The sequence below is a fragment of the Crinia signifera genome, chromosome 4 (assembly GCF_055691185.1).
Source record: "Crinia signifera chromosome 4, ASM5569118v1, whole genome shotgun sequence".
Classification (NCBI taxonomy): domain Eukaryota; kingdom Metazoa; phylum Chordata; class Amphibia; order Anura; family Myobatrachidae; genus Crinia; species Crinia signifera.
Window position 1 is genome coordinate 124,925,696 of NC_139220.1, and position 19,546 is coordinate 124,945,241.

General features: G+C 43.1%; 1 protein-coding gene across 4 annotated transcripts in view; it reads right to left on the reverse strand.

The window, feature by feature from the left end:
* Positions 1 to 19,546, reverse strand: part of POC1B (POC1 centriolar protein B) — a 113,785-nt gene that overhangs the window by 46,847 nt on the left and 47,392 nt on the right. For 2 of the 4 annotated variants that reach the window (XM_083182368.1, XM_083182371.1), the window contains exon 10: positions 19,448 to 19,534. In XM_083182368.1, the coding sequence (XP_083038494.1) occupies positions 19,448 to 19,534 (87 nt within the window). Of the gene's footprint in view, positions 1 to 4,678; positions 5,110 to 6,626; positions 6,660 to 19,447; positions 19,535 to 19,546 lie in introns of those variants that run through there. The other 2 variants (XM_083182369.1, XM_083182370.1) reach the window with 2 other exon arrangements.

The following is a 19,546-nucleotide window of genomic DNA, read 5'->3' on the forward strand; positions in this document are numbered from 1 at the left end:
GTCAAGCAGTTCTCAGACAGTGATACTGGAATCATAGAGGGTTAGTGCAGACCTTGATCCACAGTAGTCAAAGGGGTTGATCCTATTACTTGTGAAGGGTGCGGGGTGCTGTTCTCATGGTGTTTAAAACCCGACAACCGCACCCGATTTAACCCGATCTCGCACTCTTTGCTGAGCCACATTCACTTAAAATTGCTCATAACCCTATGAAGATGTGAGCGCTTTTAGGTGAATTCCGTCCACCATAAAGTGCTCCCAGTACGGTGATGATTTGCACTTGTGAATCATCCGGACCTAATAGGATCGACCACAAGGTCTGAAACAAATGGCACATTCCAAGACTAGATAAATTGTTTTACAGGCTGAGATCTACAATCAGAAAAGTGGCTATTACCTCCTGCACTATATAACAGGTCCCAAATCTGGAGGCTTCAAGCAAGCCAATGTTGCAGCAGTGCGATCACAGGACCGCACTGCACATCCGACTGCTCGGAGGCAAGAATAGCTGTGAGCAGAGGAACTGAAGAGAGGGATAGAATTAAAGTGCCTCTGCACCCTATGATCCTTTAAACAGGGTGCACCACTACTACTATTTTTGGACATTTTCACTTATCTTGCCCTAGGGCAGGCAGATCTTTAAATACCCTATCCAGAGATGTCATTAACAGGTCACTGCACTCTGCAGACCATCTGGCAGAGAAGGAAACAAGAGTAATGTGATCTGGAACAGTGATGCCAACATTTTCAGAAGTGGCACTATGCCTTAAATGAAGTGCTACACTTACTTTATGTGAGGTATGGTTTACCTTCCTGCCTCCTCCTCATGTCTACCCCATGATGAGCATTAAAAAAAACTTCCCCAGACTTGAGATCTATCCACCTGTACTGTACAGATGACATTTCTCAAATAACATCCACTTTGGATAGAAATAACGGTAAATTAAGGCCAATTTAGCTTTATTCAATTTTTTTATCCTTGGGATTAACAGAGAAAGAAACCAAAATCATATAATAAATGAAGCAGTAATCACGTTGCTTTGATCAAAGAAGAGTTTTTGCAGTGTGTCATTACTATGATGGCTATGTCAGACTAAGGATGCACAACCTTTACCAAGGCAATTCTACCAGCCATTCACTTTAATGTAAAATAAAATAAAATACATGCCTGTTAAATCAGCACTCTGCAGATGGAAACACGTTTAAGACCTATTTACACAAATTGGGTCAGCAGACAGGGATGCTGATGTTGCTAGTGATTCTCAGATCCTGCCACAAATCAGCTAATAAGGTTTAGTATCCACTGCCCTAGATCCAACATCAGCACAGCAGATGGATACAAGAGAAAAAAAAGCATTCTGTTCTTTAGAAGAAGAAAACAAAAAAAAACAGTGGCAACAATGAAGGCACCAAAACAATAAAAATATTACATTTATTCCAATGGGCATATCCTTTTAATATATAATTTATATATATTTGTAAAGCCACATTACAAACAATTTGTGAAAACTATAGGGACAGTTTGGATTACCGTATATTAGTTTTGCCATATAGATCAACAGAAGGTAACGTGGTATTATGCCTCATACACAGCCAGGTTTTCTCAATTTATGAATGGATTTATTTTATTGTTTAATCCCTACTCCCAAAACACCATCTGTTTGGTGGGGGAACCTTAGGATTCCTACCATTGTTTTCATTCACTGACATTTGCCAGTAAGCATATGTAACTTTCCGATGCTATAAGAAAGTGGGAAGAGACCAATACACCAGTTAGAACAACTCCCTCCTGACAAGCACATCACTAACCATATAATTCTTACATCTGAACAAATGAAGTGGCACTGGGAGGCAGGAAAGCGGTCCCTTTGCTGGGTATATATATATATATATATATATATATATATATATATATATATATATATATATATATATATACGATAAATAGAAAGAAGAGACTGGCACTCCTGGGACTTGTGAAAAAACTCTGTATTCAAAAATATACAACGACCAACGTTTCGGGGCAGATGCCCCTTTGTCAAGGTGTAGGTGATAACGCATAGAAAAAATAGTGCATACCTTAAATAGGGAGGGTGATGTTAGCCGCCAGCACGATGCAGGACGCCCCGTTAGCTTACCGGATGTCACCGGGATGCGTGAGACCGGAAGTGTCGTCAGTGTTGACTTCCGGTGAATGGAACGCATGTTACTCGGAAGATGGAACGCACGCTGTCTGGTTACCCGGGTGATCCGCTTTGTGGTCACTCCGGTGTCAGCGTGAGCTATATATTGCTGGAAGGTGCTATGTTGGACCCTGCATCGTACTGGCCGGCCAACCTGGAGTGGAGACAATTTAACAGTGAAAAAATGTTATTGCGAATAACAGTGGAAAGATATGTTAATACAACATATATAAAACATAAATGCAGTACATCTTTACATCATTGTGGGTGTGTGAGGTACTGTGTGGATGAGGTCGACACAGTGTCAACCTTATCTATATATGTGGGTGACACGGCAGTAGACTGTTGGGATGAGAGGCATGAATGCTTATCTTCTAGGGTATATGACCCTGTTGCTGGAGCGGGGGCACACATTGGGCTATGAGATCACTAGTGGTTAAGTTGGGGGCAATGTTATGAGGCAGTGCACCGTGCAAAAGGTGCAAATATTAATGCAAATAAATGGCAAGAGGACTTAGAAAGATAAAGGGATAGCAAGAGTAATAGATGGAGAAGAAAAAAAGCACACATAGGGCATGTTGTAATGTCCCTATTTTGGTGTGATGTGTTCCCCGTCACACTGAGTATCTCATGCTAAAATATTACTAGGGGCTAATAATCTATAAGTTTTTAGAAAGAGAAAGGGATAGCGAGAATAAAAGACGGAGAAGAAAAAAAAGCACACTTGGGGCATGTAATGATGTCCCTTGCTCGGTATACTGTGGTCTGCATCTTACAGTATGGTATAAATAGAGTGGTGGCTCTTTAAAAAGGAAGAAGAAAGGGATAGCGAGAGTAATAGCCGAAGAAGAAAAAAAGCACGCATTGGGCATGTTTTGCCCGCCTGAATGGGGGGAGAAAAAATTGTCCCCCATGGGTGATGAAAAGAGCACCCTTTTCAATATGGTGTGGTCTTTGTTTTAGGCCCTTATTTTGGTTCATTCTTTCTGACAAAATCCTTCTTAGATGGACAAAACCATGTGCACTGCAGGGGGGGCAGATGTAACATGTGCAGAGAGAATTAGATTTGGGTGAGTAATTTTGTTTCTGTGCAGGGAAAATACTGACTGCTTTATTTTTACACTGCAATATAGATCTCACTTTGAAGTAAAACCCCACCCAAATCTAATTCTCTCTGCACAAGTAACACCTGCCCCACCCGCAGTGCACATGGTTTTGCCCATCTAAGAAGGATTTTGTCAGAAAGAATGAACCAAAATAAGGCCCTTAGTCGTGTGTCTATGTATAATATATGGAAAAGAAAGGGATAGCAAGAGATTTAGGTACTCTTTACCTAGCACGGCGCCCATCGCGGGCATCGCGGGTACATTTATGTCTGGCCGCGACGCGACCGACGCGATGCCCGCGATTTCCCATTGAAACCCATGTTAAACATGGAAATCGCGTCGGTCGCGTCGCGGCCGGCCATAAATGTACCCGCGATGCCCGCGACGCGATGCTCCCGATTTGCCATAGGAATCAATGTTAAAAGGCCCGATGGACACGATTTTACTGTTAAATGCCTCAATGGACCCGATTTTACCATAGGAAACAATGTTAAATGGGCCTTAGAGCCCAAATAGTTACCCTGAACTCTGAAATGGCCCCCCCAATTGTTTACGCCACCCCACGATCAACGTCAACCCGAAGCGTGGCGAGCGCAGCGAGCCCGCGAGGGGCGGCGGTACGCGTCCTCCGACCTTTTCATACCCCCACTATCCACGTCGGCGTGGAGTTGAGAATAGAATAGTGTGGCGAGCGCAGCGAGCCACCGAGCCCGAAGCGTGGCGAGCGCAGCGAGCCCCGCGAGGGGACGCGGATACCTTCACAGCTATACGCGTCCCCTCGCGGGCTTCACAGGTGTCCATGGCGACGCGGACACCTGTGAAGCCCGCGAAGGGACGCGTTTACCTGTGAAGGTATCCGCGTCCCCTCGCGGGGCTCGCTGCGCTCGCCACGCTTCGGGCTCGCCACACTATTCTATTCTCAACTCCACGCCGACGTGGATAGTGGGGGTATGAAAAGGTCGGAGGACGCGTACCGCCGCCCCTCGCGGGCTCGCTGCGCTCGCCACGCTTCGGGTTGACGTTGATCGTGGGGTGGCGTAAACAATTGGGGGGGCCATTTCAGAGTTCAGGGTAACTATTTGGGCTCTAAGGCCCATTTAACATTGTTTCCTATGGTAAAATCGGGTCCATTCAGCCATTTAACATGAAAATCGTGTCCATCGGGCCTTTTAACATTGATTCCTATGGCAAATCGTGGGCATCGCGTCGCGGCCATCGTGTGCACATTTATGGCCAGCCGCGACGCGACCGACGCGATGTTCATGTTTAACATGGTTTTCAATGGGGAAATCGTGGACATCGCGTCGGTCGCGTCGCGTCCGGGCATCTTTAGCCCGCATACGACGCGACCGACGCGATTTTTTACCTCACGATGCCCACGATCAAGATCGTGGGCGCCGTGCTAGGTAAAGAGTACCGAGATTAAGCCAGAGATGAAGAATAAAGCACACAAAATGATGACTGATGAGAGTCCATGATTTTAGATGAATAGGTTATATGGTATCCTGTCATTCAGTCCCACAGGTTTAATGGAATTCAATTTGTGGATCCATCTAGTCTCCAGGCGCAATAGTTGGTTTCCTTTGTCGCCGCCTCTGTGGCTCTCTGGGACGTGGTCTATGATCCTATGTTGTAAGTCCGACAATTTATGTCCCTCTTGCTTGAAATGTTTGGCCACGGGTTTTCTCAATTTATGAATGGATTTATTTTATTGTTTAATCCCTACTCCCAAAACACCATCTGTTTGGTGGGGGAACCTTAGGATTCCTACCATTGTTTTCATTCACTGACATTTGCCAGTAAGCATATGTAACTTTCCGATGCTATAAGAAAGTGGGAAGAGACCAATACACCAGTTAGAACAACTCCCTCCTGACAAGCACATCACTAACCATATAATCCTTACATCTGAACAAATGAAGTGGCACTGGGAGGCAGGAAAGCGGTCCCTTTGCTAGGTATATATATATATATATATATATATATATATATATATATATAGTGTCTGGGGGGGATGGTGGCACTCCAAGCAAAAAGTGTCGACGGTCCAAATATAATGAAGTGGTGCCCGTCCACGCACAGCACTGGGCTGTCAATCTGCAGGGGGAGAGGGGTCGGCGGCACTCGCAAATAAAGTTAGACCACACCAGGCTAGTGACCAATGTTTCGAGGCGTGGGTTGCCTCTTTATCAAGGTGCTCAAAAGTGAGCACCCTGATAAAGAGGCAACCCATGCCTCGAAACGTTGGTCACTAGCCTGGTGTGGTCTAACTTTATTCGCGAGTGCCTCCGACCCCTCTCCCCATATATATATATATATATATATATATATATAGAGACAGGGGTGTAGAGGTGCGCTCAGAAGGTAATATCACCAATCGACAATTGTAAAAATACAAAATTTATTTCGTACAATAAAATGGTTTAAAATACATAGGTCATGGGTGATTTACAGAAATTGTTGATGGTTTACAGAGATTGTTGAAGGTAGTAATTCATAATGATTCTGTACAATGGTGTAGATTTGATCATGCGAGATAACCCTACGCGTTTCGTCCACTAGGGACTTCCTCAGGGGTAATACACCAAGATCTAAAAAAAGTTGATGGAACAATGCCGTGAAGAACAGTCTTAAATGGGTTTAAAAGATAATTCAGGGCATAAAAAGCTGGAAGGAAGAACAAATGCGAAGAACAAGAGGAGGGAAGAGGAGAGAAGGTGAGTGGTTCCTTATGAGGAACTAGCAATGGGAATGTAGACCAGAATTTCCCAGGTCAGCCTCAGTGTGGGAAAAATAAAAAACAAGCATAACACATACCTATGGAATCTTTATGCATACAAATTGAAGTACACTCTTAATGAATTATTTTAAAAAGAGGAAAGAAGGTGTGGTCACCGTTGTGAGTCAAATGACCAGGTAGTGCTTCCACTGAAGCAAAACAGCGATATCTGCAAATCAATATCATATTGATAAATAGACGGGTATATATAGGACCAATCGTATGCCGAAAGGTCCGTTTTGGCACTAATACAAACCAAAACATCAAGTTTACAATATAAATGCAAAAAATGACCGTGGGTAAAAATAATAGAAAGTGTACAGTAATGGATGACAATGGGTTAGAGTGAATTAATAAAATACTAGAATGGTTCTCAATGGGGTAACAATGAATAAAGGTATGAGTACTTACTGAGAACCAGTAAGCATGATTTTTAGACATAATAGCAACATAACAGTAAGTCTGTAAACAATACATTTCTTAAAAACATGCATATATATGGAAAGCGTACAGTAATGGATGGTACATACCAAGATAAAAAGGCGAAATGACACACCTCTCCGACTGAAGTCAATTTCAGGTATGCAGTTGATTCTAAATGTCGACACATATGTCTATTAGACAATTTTGCAGGTCGTGCTATAGCACTACAGGTGGGGGTAATGATATAATAATCTGTGAGGGTTAAGGTCCAATAGGACGCTGATATATAACAGTCCCAACAGGGATGTCAGTCATTCAAAAAATGTGAAAAAACAATAATGACTATAAGCAACCCCTAAGTGTATAATGGCCCAATGGATGTCTGTGTACAGTATATAGATTACATCAATAGAGGTTACAAGTGCCCTCTGAGGTTTGACTGATAGAGAAAAGTTATACATTGATATGGCCCAAAGAACGCGTGTAACACATTCAGTATGTATATATGTATATATGTCAGTGTCTGTGTGGCTCCAAAACAGTGCCATCTGTTGGCAGCGAGTGAAACTACACCTACTAGCTTTCGTAGCATTTGCTTCAAGCAGGCTTATTTGCTTCGAGTGGGCTTACAATGCCATTTGTTTGCAGCAAGTGAGACTACATCTACTAGCTTTCAAACGATTTGCTTCAAGCAGGCTTACTAGTATACTATAAGGAGCCAATACTAATTTTGATTTTACGTCTTGAATCCTTTGTATTGCTATTGTGGCACTCATTACAGAAGCTCACCAGCAGAGGTCTCCACTGGAGGATCCTAAATGCAGCAGTTCCTAAGCTTTCTTGAATCACGGCACCCTAGAGGATCAGCATTTTTCTCATAGATCCCCTGGGATAAAAGCATATTATTGATCAATTTGGATAGCAAAAATATAAACTGAAGACAATTGTGCCTTCCTGTCATCCTTAGCCTCAGATATGTGGGGGTGTGTAGTTGTGGTTCTGTGCTGGTTTTGCACATCAGTCTAAAGATGGCCATACACTAATCCGAGGTATGTAGCCTTGCATGCGATACCTGGACAACTGCTGGCTTGACCGCATAGGATACATTGTATGCGGCCCTTTAGCATACAATGGGGTAGATTTATGAAGCAGTGATAAGGGAGGAGAAGTGATAAAGTGCTTGGTAATTTATCACTGGCCAATCAGCTTCTGACTGTTAAGTTACAGGCTGGGTTTAAATAGGAGCTGATTGGCCGGTGATAAATTACCAGGCACTGTATCACTTCTCCTCCCTTTTAACTGCTTCATAAATCTACCCCAATGTATCGTATGTGACCACAGCAAGTGCTGACAGATCTGATAAATGTTAAGTGCAGCAATTGCGATTTTCGGATCTGATGCCCACGGGACCGTGCATCGGATTGGAGGTTAGGTACATACGATTTGGGCACCTTTCACCCAATTTCTTGGCAGGATGTGTCAGAATCAGGTGAAAAGTGCCCAAATCGTATGTGTATGGGCACCTTAACGAAGTAGTTCCCAAAAGTTTTTGGATCAGGGCACCCTTTAGTATCAGAATTATATCTATGGCACCCTCAAAAGTTTTTCATTGAGAAATGAATAAAAAAGTATTAAATACATAAATTGTGCTTTTTGTGCGATTTAGGTCATCTTTAGGTTTAATTATCGGACAAGATTTGCTTCTGTTTGTCCATAAATGTTATGATTGGCAGCCACCTTCACTACTTTTGCCTTTTACATTGACCATAATTAGTTAGTCTTGGACCACCAATCTGAGGCACCCCTGCAAGGTTCCAAGGCACCCCAAGATGCCATGGCACACAGTTTGGGAACCACGGCCATAATGAATTCAACAAATTAGCAGACATCCCTCTCCTAGAGATGCAGCACTAATAAAGGAGCATGTCCTGATTTTTCCTGGATATCCTGCTTTTCTTAATAATTACTCACACACTGATTTTACATAAGGTTACCCTAGTGTTCAGGGCAGGGTGCGAAGCACCAGGCAGGGCACTTTTTTCAATCGGGAGGGCACATTTTATATTAGAAATTTACATTAGAAAATATATATTAAAAAAATTGCACAATCCACTAAGATTACACCCATTAAACATTGTCATACTCTGGTATGCTCACTACATATTCTGGCAATTACACATTATGGCACATACTGTAATGCCTCTTACACATTATACCACATACCATAATGCCCATTACACATGATGGCATACACCGTAATACCCATTACACATGATGGCACACACCAAAAGTTCTCAGCGGCATGTCAGAGCGGTAGTGGGCAGCGTAAGGGTGCACAGTGCCACACACAAAAAGGGCAGGGTGTATTTTGAGGTTCTAAAAATGGGCAGGTGCGGCACCTTATGAAAGAAGCTTAGAGGGAACACTACTATCTTACTACTTAAACTGAATTCCAAGACAAGTTAGAATGTGCTAGTATAATATAATGTTCGGGATATGCGGTGGGAGGGTTGGGTTATGATCCCACTTTTGGTCCTTTGACTGTCGAATGCAGTATCTCATTCCCTACCTGTGTGTTTAGCTCTGGAGTATGTACGTTGATAAAACATACAAGATCTGCCTGTAAAGGTGCCTTGCATGCATTTCTGCAGCCTTCTCAGTATGATAAAAGTAGTTTAATGTCTGATATGTACAGGGATATACAGTAAATCTAAAACGTCAGGAGTAAAAAAAAATTTTTTTAAAAAATGTCACCAATGTGTGCTCTGAAAACTTCTAGAACAGAGGACAAGTGTTTAAATCAAGATTCAACGCATGTGTGAGCAGAAGTACAGATCATCCAATTACTTCTATAAAAATGATTATGCAATGCTGCAGTAATCTCATGTTTGTTTTCTATCAAACAATACCCAAAGCAATCCTTTATTATGCAACATTTCATTTGTTAAAGGTCTATAAACAAGAATTATTACATTACTACAGCAGGTTGTCAAATGCATCTGGGATTTGAACTGTGCCAGCAACACACTGTTGAGGAAATACACTCTAAATTAATCTCCGAAAGACAAGCCTTAACCATGACAGTTTCCCATGAGAGATGGATCTTGCCTCTGATGACAGTAACGATGTCACTTTGAACACTGCAGCTGAAAATAGCCCTGTACAGAGTACTGGTGGAGAATAATATAGGAAAACCAACACTAGTGATGTTGCTAATAATAACTCCTCTGCGGAAGTCTAGCATTTCACTGCCTTGCTTTCCATAGCTACAATCTCAAGGGAGAACACGAGCACACAGTAAAAAATCAATCAAAATATGTATTACCTTTTACTTCAATACAAAATTAAAATATTACAACGTACTGCTATGTTGTCAACACGGTCACAGACTACAAATCCATCCAAGCTGAATTTTGACAAGGTCTATTTCCAAATGAAATGATTTTGTGAAATCAGTGACTTGATGAAGGATTCTTCCCAGCTTTTAACAGTGAACTGTTAGAAGTTGATCCTATTCAATGCAAAGGGTGCCATTGCCGCAGCATTTAAACACAGATAACAGCTCCCAATCTCATACCCATCACAGGCCCGAATTTACACAAAATTGCTTGCTGCCCTGCAAATTTCGGATGCTGTATAGTGCGGCCTCTGCTGCGATGATTCGCAATCAGCAAAATAATTGGGGCTGATTGGATTGACACCTTATTTGTTTAGTGGAGGCAATAAAACAAATACATATGTAAGATTTTCTTTTAAGCTGTTGATCTGAAAATATTTATAGGTGCCAACTTTACAGTCAGATTTTGAACATTGTCCCTGAAAGTTTTTCTTATAGTGTTTGACATTTTAATTACTTAAATATTGTGAGAACATACTGTAAGATAACAATCAATGGCCACCCTAAAATGCACATTTCTTAAGTAGTCCCACCAAATGTACTGTAGCAGGCAGCGACGGAAGTAAATTCTAACCAGCATTTTGCTGGTAAAATAATAAGATCAGCCCCGACTACTACAAGGGGTTGGACAGGACTACCTATAGGAAGTGTCTAAACCAGTGGTTCCCAAACTGGGTGCTGTGGCACCCTGGGGTGCCTTGGGGACTTGCAGGGGTGCTCTGGGTTGGTGGTCCAGGACCAATTCAAGTTTTTTATGTCCATAATAATAGTCAAATTGTGGACAAACAGAAGGGAATCATGTCCATTACCACATAACTGATCCTAAGGATGACATATAAACACAATTTATTTAACATAAGCTAAATTATTCTCATTGAGAAAGTGAGAAACAAATATTAAGGGTGCCACGAAAACATGATGCTTTGGGGTGCCGTCAAAAACTTTGGGAACCCCTGGTCTAAACAGTTTTCTCTCCTTGTCTACCTGAGAGACACTACTAAAATGTGGTTGTAAAGGTGGCTCAGAAGTTGGGGACTAAAAACTAAAGAAACTGAAACTATTCCCCTCTACAGCCCTCTCCACATGGTTTCCACTCATCCAGAATTACAAATCCCAAAGCATAGGGAAACCAAGGAACATAAGGAACCCACTGAAATACCATCCAAAAAATTTATAAAAACCGAATACCCTTTCTTATTTATCCACTCTGTGGAACACTGCTATCATGGGGATGTAACACACTCCTCTCTCTCTCTCTCTCTGTAGGAGGGGGTATGCTCAGATCCAGCACAGGAACATTAATAGAAAATGCCAAAACTGTATCCTGTTATGAATGTTAACCAAAAATCAGTTCGCAATCTGAAAAGGCTTCTAAAAGTGGCCATCTAACCTACATCCCAAGAAGTAGCACCTGATCAGTTAGAGCAGTAGTTCTCAAACTCGGTCCCCAGGACGCCAGACAGCTCACGTTTTCCAGGTTACATAGCAGCTACACAGGTGTGCTCATTACTGACTGACGTTTTAAAAGATCCACAGGTGGAGCTAATTATTTCACTTGTTTGGGGTCCAGAGACCAAGTTTGAAAACCTAAAGCAGTGTACACACGGTGCAATGTATTGCTCAGTGGCCCATTTTCAGCTGATGAAAAGGAGACTCTGCCGCGGGAACCACAGGGGGAAATAGCTGGTCGCAGGAGCATGCGACCAATAGGGGCTGAACTCCGGAGCACGCACCCGGAGATTTATCTCCCACAGCACATACAAATCACTGGCAATATGGTTGCTCAGCGACCATATTGCCAGCGATATGTGCTTAAAATCACCCCGTGTGTACACAGCTTAAGAGTTATGGTGCCCATACACGGTGTGAGGGTGCTGTGCAATGCCTGTGCTTTTTGAACTAGGTCCGGATCGCATCGCAAGCAAATCTCATGTGATTTGATCGCATGTGATGCGATCTTGTTCAAAACGCATGGGAATATATTGTACTGTGTATGGGCACCTTAAGAGTGAGTAGAACTCTTCTTCAAAAAATTGTTTATCTGGGCCAATTAAATACAAATAGGAAAACTTAATTATCCAATAATATTAGCTAGATCATATGCAACTAAATTTGCATTTGCGGACTTCAGGTGATCCAGCAGTCTATGTGAAAAACACTGAGCTCTAGGACATCCTAATTGTTCATGTATAAAAGGCTCCCCCAGATGTGGCCCAAGAGAGACACCTGCTAGTGTGCTCACAAGCAAAAGCACACACAGCTTTATCTATTGGCAGCCTCCCTTACCCCTTTGAGAGCCAATGTTGTTGTGAGAGATGTGCAAAATATCCACTAAAAATGCCAGGACCATAGTGAAGGAATATGAATCACCTTAGTTATTGCCAGCAAATGATCTGAACTGAAGTGTAGTTAAATATTGCGCACAAAAAACAAACAAACCTGTAAGCGAAGCTTGTATTTTGCACATCTCTCACAGCAATATTGATTAAGCTTTATGCAAATGGACAAACTCCTACGCTTGTGTATTTCCATTTGGCCAAATGTGCAATGACTGGGAAAACCCGCTTTTTAGCAGCCATGCAAGCTGTAAATCTGGTAGGTGCCTCTTAATCTATGATCATCGTTGGAACGTTCGCAACACTCCCACTAGGAAAGATGTCAGTGTGTACATTACTATGCTTGAGATACAGATAACTGGTCGCCTTGCTTCCTCTAAGGAACACCAACCCTGCAGAGTAGGATGCAGATTGCCAGCTGCTAAACTCAGAAGCATAGCGTCTGCAGTATACAGTATGACCCCATTCTCCTAGCAAGGATTCACATGTGGCTGAATCAGGGGCGGATTGGGAATTAAAACCAGCCCGGGAAATATCTTGAAGCAGCCCTAATGAGGGGGGGGGGGGGCATATTGTTGCGCGTAGGATACGCACCCGATTTTTGGGGGGGCGTGGATTATCAATGTGGGGTGTGTGGCCTATTTCAATGAGGTCACGCCCAATTTTTGCCGCTGTGGCTGCAGAATAGGCGCATGCGTACAGCGTCTATTCTGCAGCCTGTGGGGCTGGGGAGACAGAGACGGGGGGTGGGGGGGTGTGACAGGGGGGTCTACCAACTGTCGTCCCCCCCCGCACACCGTGGGACACTGAGTATGGGCCACCTCCCTTGAACAAATTATGCACCATAACAAGAGGGCCCTTTTTTTCAATCGAAAAACCTGTACACCTTAGAGAGGGTTGGTGCAGGGTGAGAGTGGTTGGTAATGAAGGGTGAGAAGGGGGTGACGAGGGGTGAGAGTAGAGTGGCAAGGTGAAAGAGGATGCAGGGAGGGAGGAGGGAGGGTGGCGTAGAATGCTGGGAGGGGAGATGCAGGGTGGCTGAGAACGAAGGGAGGGAGGACTAACACAGGGTGGCACAGGACGTAGAGTGTGAGGGGGGCATGGTGGCACAGGATGCAGTGTAGGAGGGGGAATGCAGAGTGGCAGAGGATGCAGGGAGGGGAGTCACAAAGTGGTGGAGGCTGCAGGGAGGGGAGACAGCGATGCCCATTATACATATGCCGCACACCAGTATGCCCATTAAACATATGCCGCACACCCTGATGCCATTATACATATGCCGCACACCATGATTTCATTATACATATGCCGCACACCGTGATGCCCATTATACATATGCCAAACACCGTGATGCTTATTATACATATGCCTCACACCGTGATGTCCATTATACATATGGTACACACCGTGATGTCCATTATACGTATGCCGCACACCGTGATGCCCATTATACATATGCCGCACACCCTGATGCCGATTATACATATGCCGCACACCCCGATGCCATTATACATATACCGCACACCGTGATGCCCATTATACATATGCCAAACACCGTTATGCTTATTATACATATGCTGCACACCGTGATGCCCATTATACATATGCTGCACACCGTGATGCCCATTATACGTATGCCGCACACCGTGATGCTTATTATACATATGCCTCACACCGTGATGCCCATTATACATATGGTACACACCGTGATGTCCATTATACGTATGCCGCACACCGTGATGCCCATTATACATATGCCGCACACCCTGATGCCCATTATACATATGCCGCACACCCCGATGCCATTATACATATGCCGCACACCCCGATGCCCATTATACATATGGCGCACACCGTGATGCCCATTATACATATGCTGCACACCTTGCTGCCCATTACACGTATGCCGCACACCGTGATGGCCATTATGCGTATGCCGCACACCTTGATGCCCATTACACATATGCCACACACCTTGATGCCCATCACACTGACACACACATTGTACAGTATAAGGACCAGGGGCACAATGAGACGCACACACGTTGTATTTGTGTTATTATACACTGACACCCCCACCCATTGTTTAGGGACCAGGGGCACACTGACACACACACATATATAGTATAATGATCAGTCCAGGGGGCACACCGACACACACTGTGAACATATAGTTTAATACAGTTTATAAAGATCAGTGCTAAGCAATCCCTCCCTCCCATGTTGAATACCGGTGCTTGCTGTGCTGCCACGCCTGTATCTCTTGATGAGGAGCGGAAGTGAGGAGGAGCAGGCTGTGACGGGGGCCCAGGAGCGCTGAATTTAATCCCATCCAGCAGCGGGATTTAGTGTCCTTGCAGTGGGTGGGATGAAGCGGCGGCGCAGGGCATGATGGGGCGCTAGTTAGCAAACGGGAGCTGCGGCTGCTCTCTCAGTGGCAGCCGAGGGGGAGCAGACTAGCAGTCTCAGCAGGCAGCCAGCAGGAGCAGCCAGTGTGACACTGGGTGCAGGGGGGTAGTTATGACACTGTATAAGTGGCAAACAAGAATGAAAGATACTGCGCCGGCCGCTCTGACTGTGCTGAAATACAATTGGAGGCAGCTTGTAGCTCTGTCTCCCTGAGCTTCTGCCTCACAGCAGCCTTCTCTTCCGCACCATCATCATCTCCTGCTGTTATTTTACATAGATTAATCTGTGAGGCAGAAGCTCAGGGAGGCGGAGCTATAAACTGCAGGCTCCGATAGTATTTCAGCACAGTCAGAGCGGCCGGCACTGACTGTATCTTTCATCCTTGTGCCACATATTATATGCGGCTGCGGCCCCGGAAAGCTAAATATGTAGTGGCCGCCCGCTCCGCTTCTGACTGCCGCACACACACTCAGAGGGGCCGCGGGAGCTGCTGTGCGCGACCGCGCATGCGCACCAGCCCTCCCGCGGCCATTATTACTGCTGCATGGGATGAGGCTGACCGCGGCCATCTTTGATGTGGTGAAAGTACTGTGGCCGCGGCCGCTAACCGCGGAGAAGGCGGTCGGGCGGTCCGCGGCCCAGCCAAGGCGGCCGAGCGGCCGCTACATGGCTGAAATGGGCCGGCCCACCGGGAAAAAGCCCGGTATCCCGGTGGGCCAATCCGCCCCTGGGCTGAATTAACCTGCTGCGATTCACCACAATATAGAATGTCCCCCATTAAACCTAGTGGTAAAGCACAGACTGTTTAAAAGGAACCTAAGGGAGACATATTGATAGCGGCTGATTTTAAATCAATTTCAGATCGTTAAAAACAATTTTAAATCAATGTTGGGCATCCAGGATTAAAATACACATTTCTGAACAAATTATTTTTAATATTCATTTTTAAATGTTAGTACGTGTGTTTTAGCCTTGGAAGCAGATTATCATTTTAAGATCAATTTTAATCGATCTAAAATCAATAGAAAATGACATTTGCCTGGCAATGAACCACATTGGAGACTTCACACATCTAATTGAGAATCTACTGTATTGCAAATCCATGTGCTATAGTGAGTCAGTATTGACATTGCTATCTACCCTTGGCCAGAAACTTTTAGCAGGTCTGTGTCTAAAAGTTCTCAATAAACTGCAAAAATCTGGAATCAGATGTGAGTTGATGCTGAATTGGAGGTTGAAGCATCCCTGCTGAAGGAATGACCATGCCTCTTTCTTAACCCTTTGAGTGCCAAGTGAATTTGTCAAAATAGGTATGAAAATTGTCAAGCAAAGATTTTAATTCATCATAATGACCTGTAATGTTTACCTTATATAGGAAATATAATCTTTTCTTACACAACATTTTTTCATTTGAATTTGTATAAGAAATGTGAGTGATGCTGGCACTTTTAGTGGGTATTTTGAATCTCTCTCACAGAGATGTTGGCACTAAAAGGGTTAACAGTGAAGCCTTACTCATCACCACCCTCATCATTTGAATTTTGAAAAAGCAAAAAAGTCATAGACCATAAACCTCAGGAGGTTCCAACCTATTAAATAACGAGCTGTCACAGGTGCTACTTTGTCAACTGAGGAGTTTCAGGGATCGGACCTGCAAAATCTGAAGCAGCATTTAAGTGCATGAAGTCCAGAAAAGCCCACATTTCATTCTAAACCAGTACCTACCAATGGAAAGATACGTGCTAATTAAGCAAATAGATTGAAACAAGGCCTGGGGTAATGACCCATGGGTCTTCAATTACCCAGGAACTGAGTGTCACATCATATGATGGAAGAGAGGAGGTCTCAAAAAGGTTTAGGACCTTACTCCTCACATAGCATCTTTAACTCAAACCACAGAATGGGAAAGCATACAATGGTTCCAAAACACTGGAAGACATACTCATTGCCTACAACAGGCAGGAAATCCCCTTCAATTGTTTGCCCTGTGGGAAAAAAACTAGACTTTGCCAGACTTGTTCCGGTTGGGTATACTGGAGGAAAAGAACTTCTCTAGTTCTCAGCTAGTGTCCAAGTCCCTCAGCTACTATGGGGATCTAAATTAGAAAATCAAAATCTAAAGGTTCGTACACATGGGGGAGATATATTGCACAGTAAAGTTATTGCCGGGGCACACTCCCATCACTGGCAATATGGTCGCCAGCAACCATATTCCCAGCGATTTCAGCCCCTATCACAGCTGTGTGTACACGGCTCAAGTCTGCTGGTGTATTTCTGGCCTAATAGGGTACTGCACAGACAACAATTAGGGAGGAGTGTTTGCTATAACACACACCAGTCACAAAAGATCTGTAATAGGCAAGGCACTGATGTATCACCTTAATAAGGTTCTAAAGATAACTGGATAGATCTTTCTTAAAAGAGAAGTTCAATCAAATGGCAAAAAGTTATCCTATTAGCAATAGTGCTTCACTGCTGCTAAAAGGTTAGACAAGGGCTATCCTATTAGCCTCCCGACTCCAGGGTCCCTGTTATCGTGAATTACACATTGCTTGCCTAAGGCACGTGAGGCATAATCCCAACTAAGGAGCAGCTGGGAGTTGCGATAACACATGAGAAAGGGAACTATTTTAAGCCGATAAAATCAGACATTAATTGCATGCTGCAATAATGACCATGCATCATTAAATGTAATATCTAGCCATTTATATAGTCTGAAATGGCATTTGGGCTAATAGAATAGCACTCTAAGGGCCTGGTGCATTAAGCTTCAAAAGTGATAAAATGGAGAGTGATTTAAAAAAAACAACCAATCAGCTCCTATCTGACATTTTTTAAACACAGTCTTTCATATGGAAGTTAGGAGCTAATTGGCTGGCTGTTTATCACTCCATTTTATCACTTTTGAAGCTTAGTGCATCTGGCCCTAAGGCCCAAAGAATTCCTTCTCATAACTATGGCACTACAGGATGGTACGATCTGCAAACTCTGTCTGGAATTCTCATTGAGAATTAAAACAAACAAAACCCTAGTTCTACCACTTTGGAATCATGTAAATGGTCATTTAAGAATGTAAGGGAGAGGGGAAGGAGGGATAAGTTCCGCACTGATATCCTATTGTTCGCCTTTTATAGGCTATATCTATCCGCATTCTCTTTTTGTTTTTCCGATTAATTTAACGGTTTTATTCAAAAGGAGGAGTGGTGCTACCCTTCTCTAAATTTTAGATATACACAAAAAAGGGGGGAGGAATAGTAGAGATAAGGTGGGTGCACACTGCAGATAACTATGTAAGGTGTCCAACTGATAATATACACTGTAAAATATAACTTTTATTGGATATACTTGAAAAGAGAAGGAGTATGCTAATTACTGCTTCTCAATTAGAACAAATACGTAGAAGTGAATAAAGTTTAGAAATAGTGGTTTAAAAAAGATCGTGATGTAGAAGCTCATTCAATTTTTATGTGTAACGGTCTCCAAGTTTCACTTCTCTCCGTTCAGGGGAAGAAACTTTGATCGTTATATATGTATTCTTACTGATCAGTTGCCTGATCGTAATATTCTTGATCCAACCAAATATATTTTTTCTCTGGCTATTGATTCAATATTTTATTAGAGGCTTATGTGCCTTTCGGCTCGTAATACACTGTGATTTTAATTAATTAATATATGGACAATGAGCACTGATTTCACTGTGCGGGTACGTGGTGCTTGGATTGTATTGGTAGTACACACTAACCAATCTTCCTTAGGACTCTCCGTTCGTAAGCTGGATGTTAGATTCACTCTACACACTCTTCCCCGTTTATACAGCCCAAATTCTCAGTGGAATACTGATAGTGTATTTATACAGTCCTTCTCGGTTTTATTTGTGTGTGTTAAATGTAATTTTTAACACCACACCATTGTAAATAGTCACTTTGCTGTTTTGCGGGTTCTAATGGTGCATACACACTATCCAATTTGTCCGATATCACAATTGTCCAATTTCACTATTTCTCAGTTTTATTTTCAGTGTGTTTAATCACATGTGTATTGGAGATCAATGGATTGAACCTTAGTGACTTCATACAATGCCTGCCATATTTCGAAATTGCACTCTACAGCAACCTGTTTATGACCCATGCGGTTATTTGCCGCTTCCTTTGCTATTATATTTAGCGGTCATTTATACAGGTTGGTATGTGGGCCTTTGTCCCTTGTAATGCCGATTGTGTGCGCTCTGTGCTTTATAGGGATAGACACCAGCGCTTACACATGTATGTCGAGCAGACTAAGCATTAGCCGCGTGCTGTGTGCGCCGTGCAAACGCTAGCCGCTCCTTTGAATGCTAGTACTGTGACACCAGCGTGTATGTCGGGCCGTTATATCCCCAGTAGGGGCTTTTATATGGGAGACAGTACAATGTCACAAAATTCATTAGGTGGCATTCCTCTGTTGTGATGGATACACACTATCCAATCCTGACTCGTCCAATTGTGTTGTATTATGTCACAATCAATTGGTTTTATTTATGGGCAAGTTTCGGTGGTAAGTACACACCATTCAGTCTCGCTGTATCAAATTTGTTTATACTGATAATTTCAGCAGTTTATTCATTTGTGGTGTGAACATATACATTTGTCAAGTGTCTGTTAGGGCGTACACATTATCCAATTTGTCCAATTTCACAGTTGTCCAATTTCACTTTTTCAATTATGTTATCAGCATATTGAATCATATATGCCTAGAAGATCAGTTTTTTGAGCATAAGTAACTTCATACAATGCCTGCTATATGTCATTTAGCCTAAGTGGAGTAATCATTGTCAGTACCTGTTCACTGGAAGGGAAGCTGTTCCTTACATCAATAATGGGAGGATTGAAAGTTTGTGTATCTGCTACTTCAAACATAGGGTTAATCTGTAAAACAGA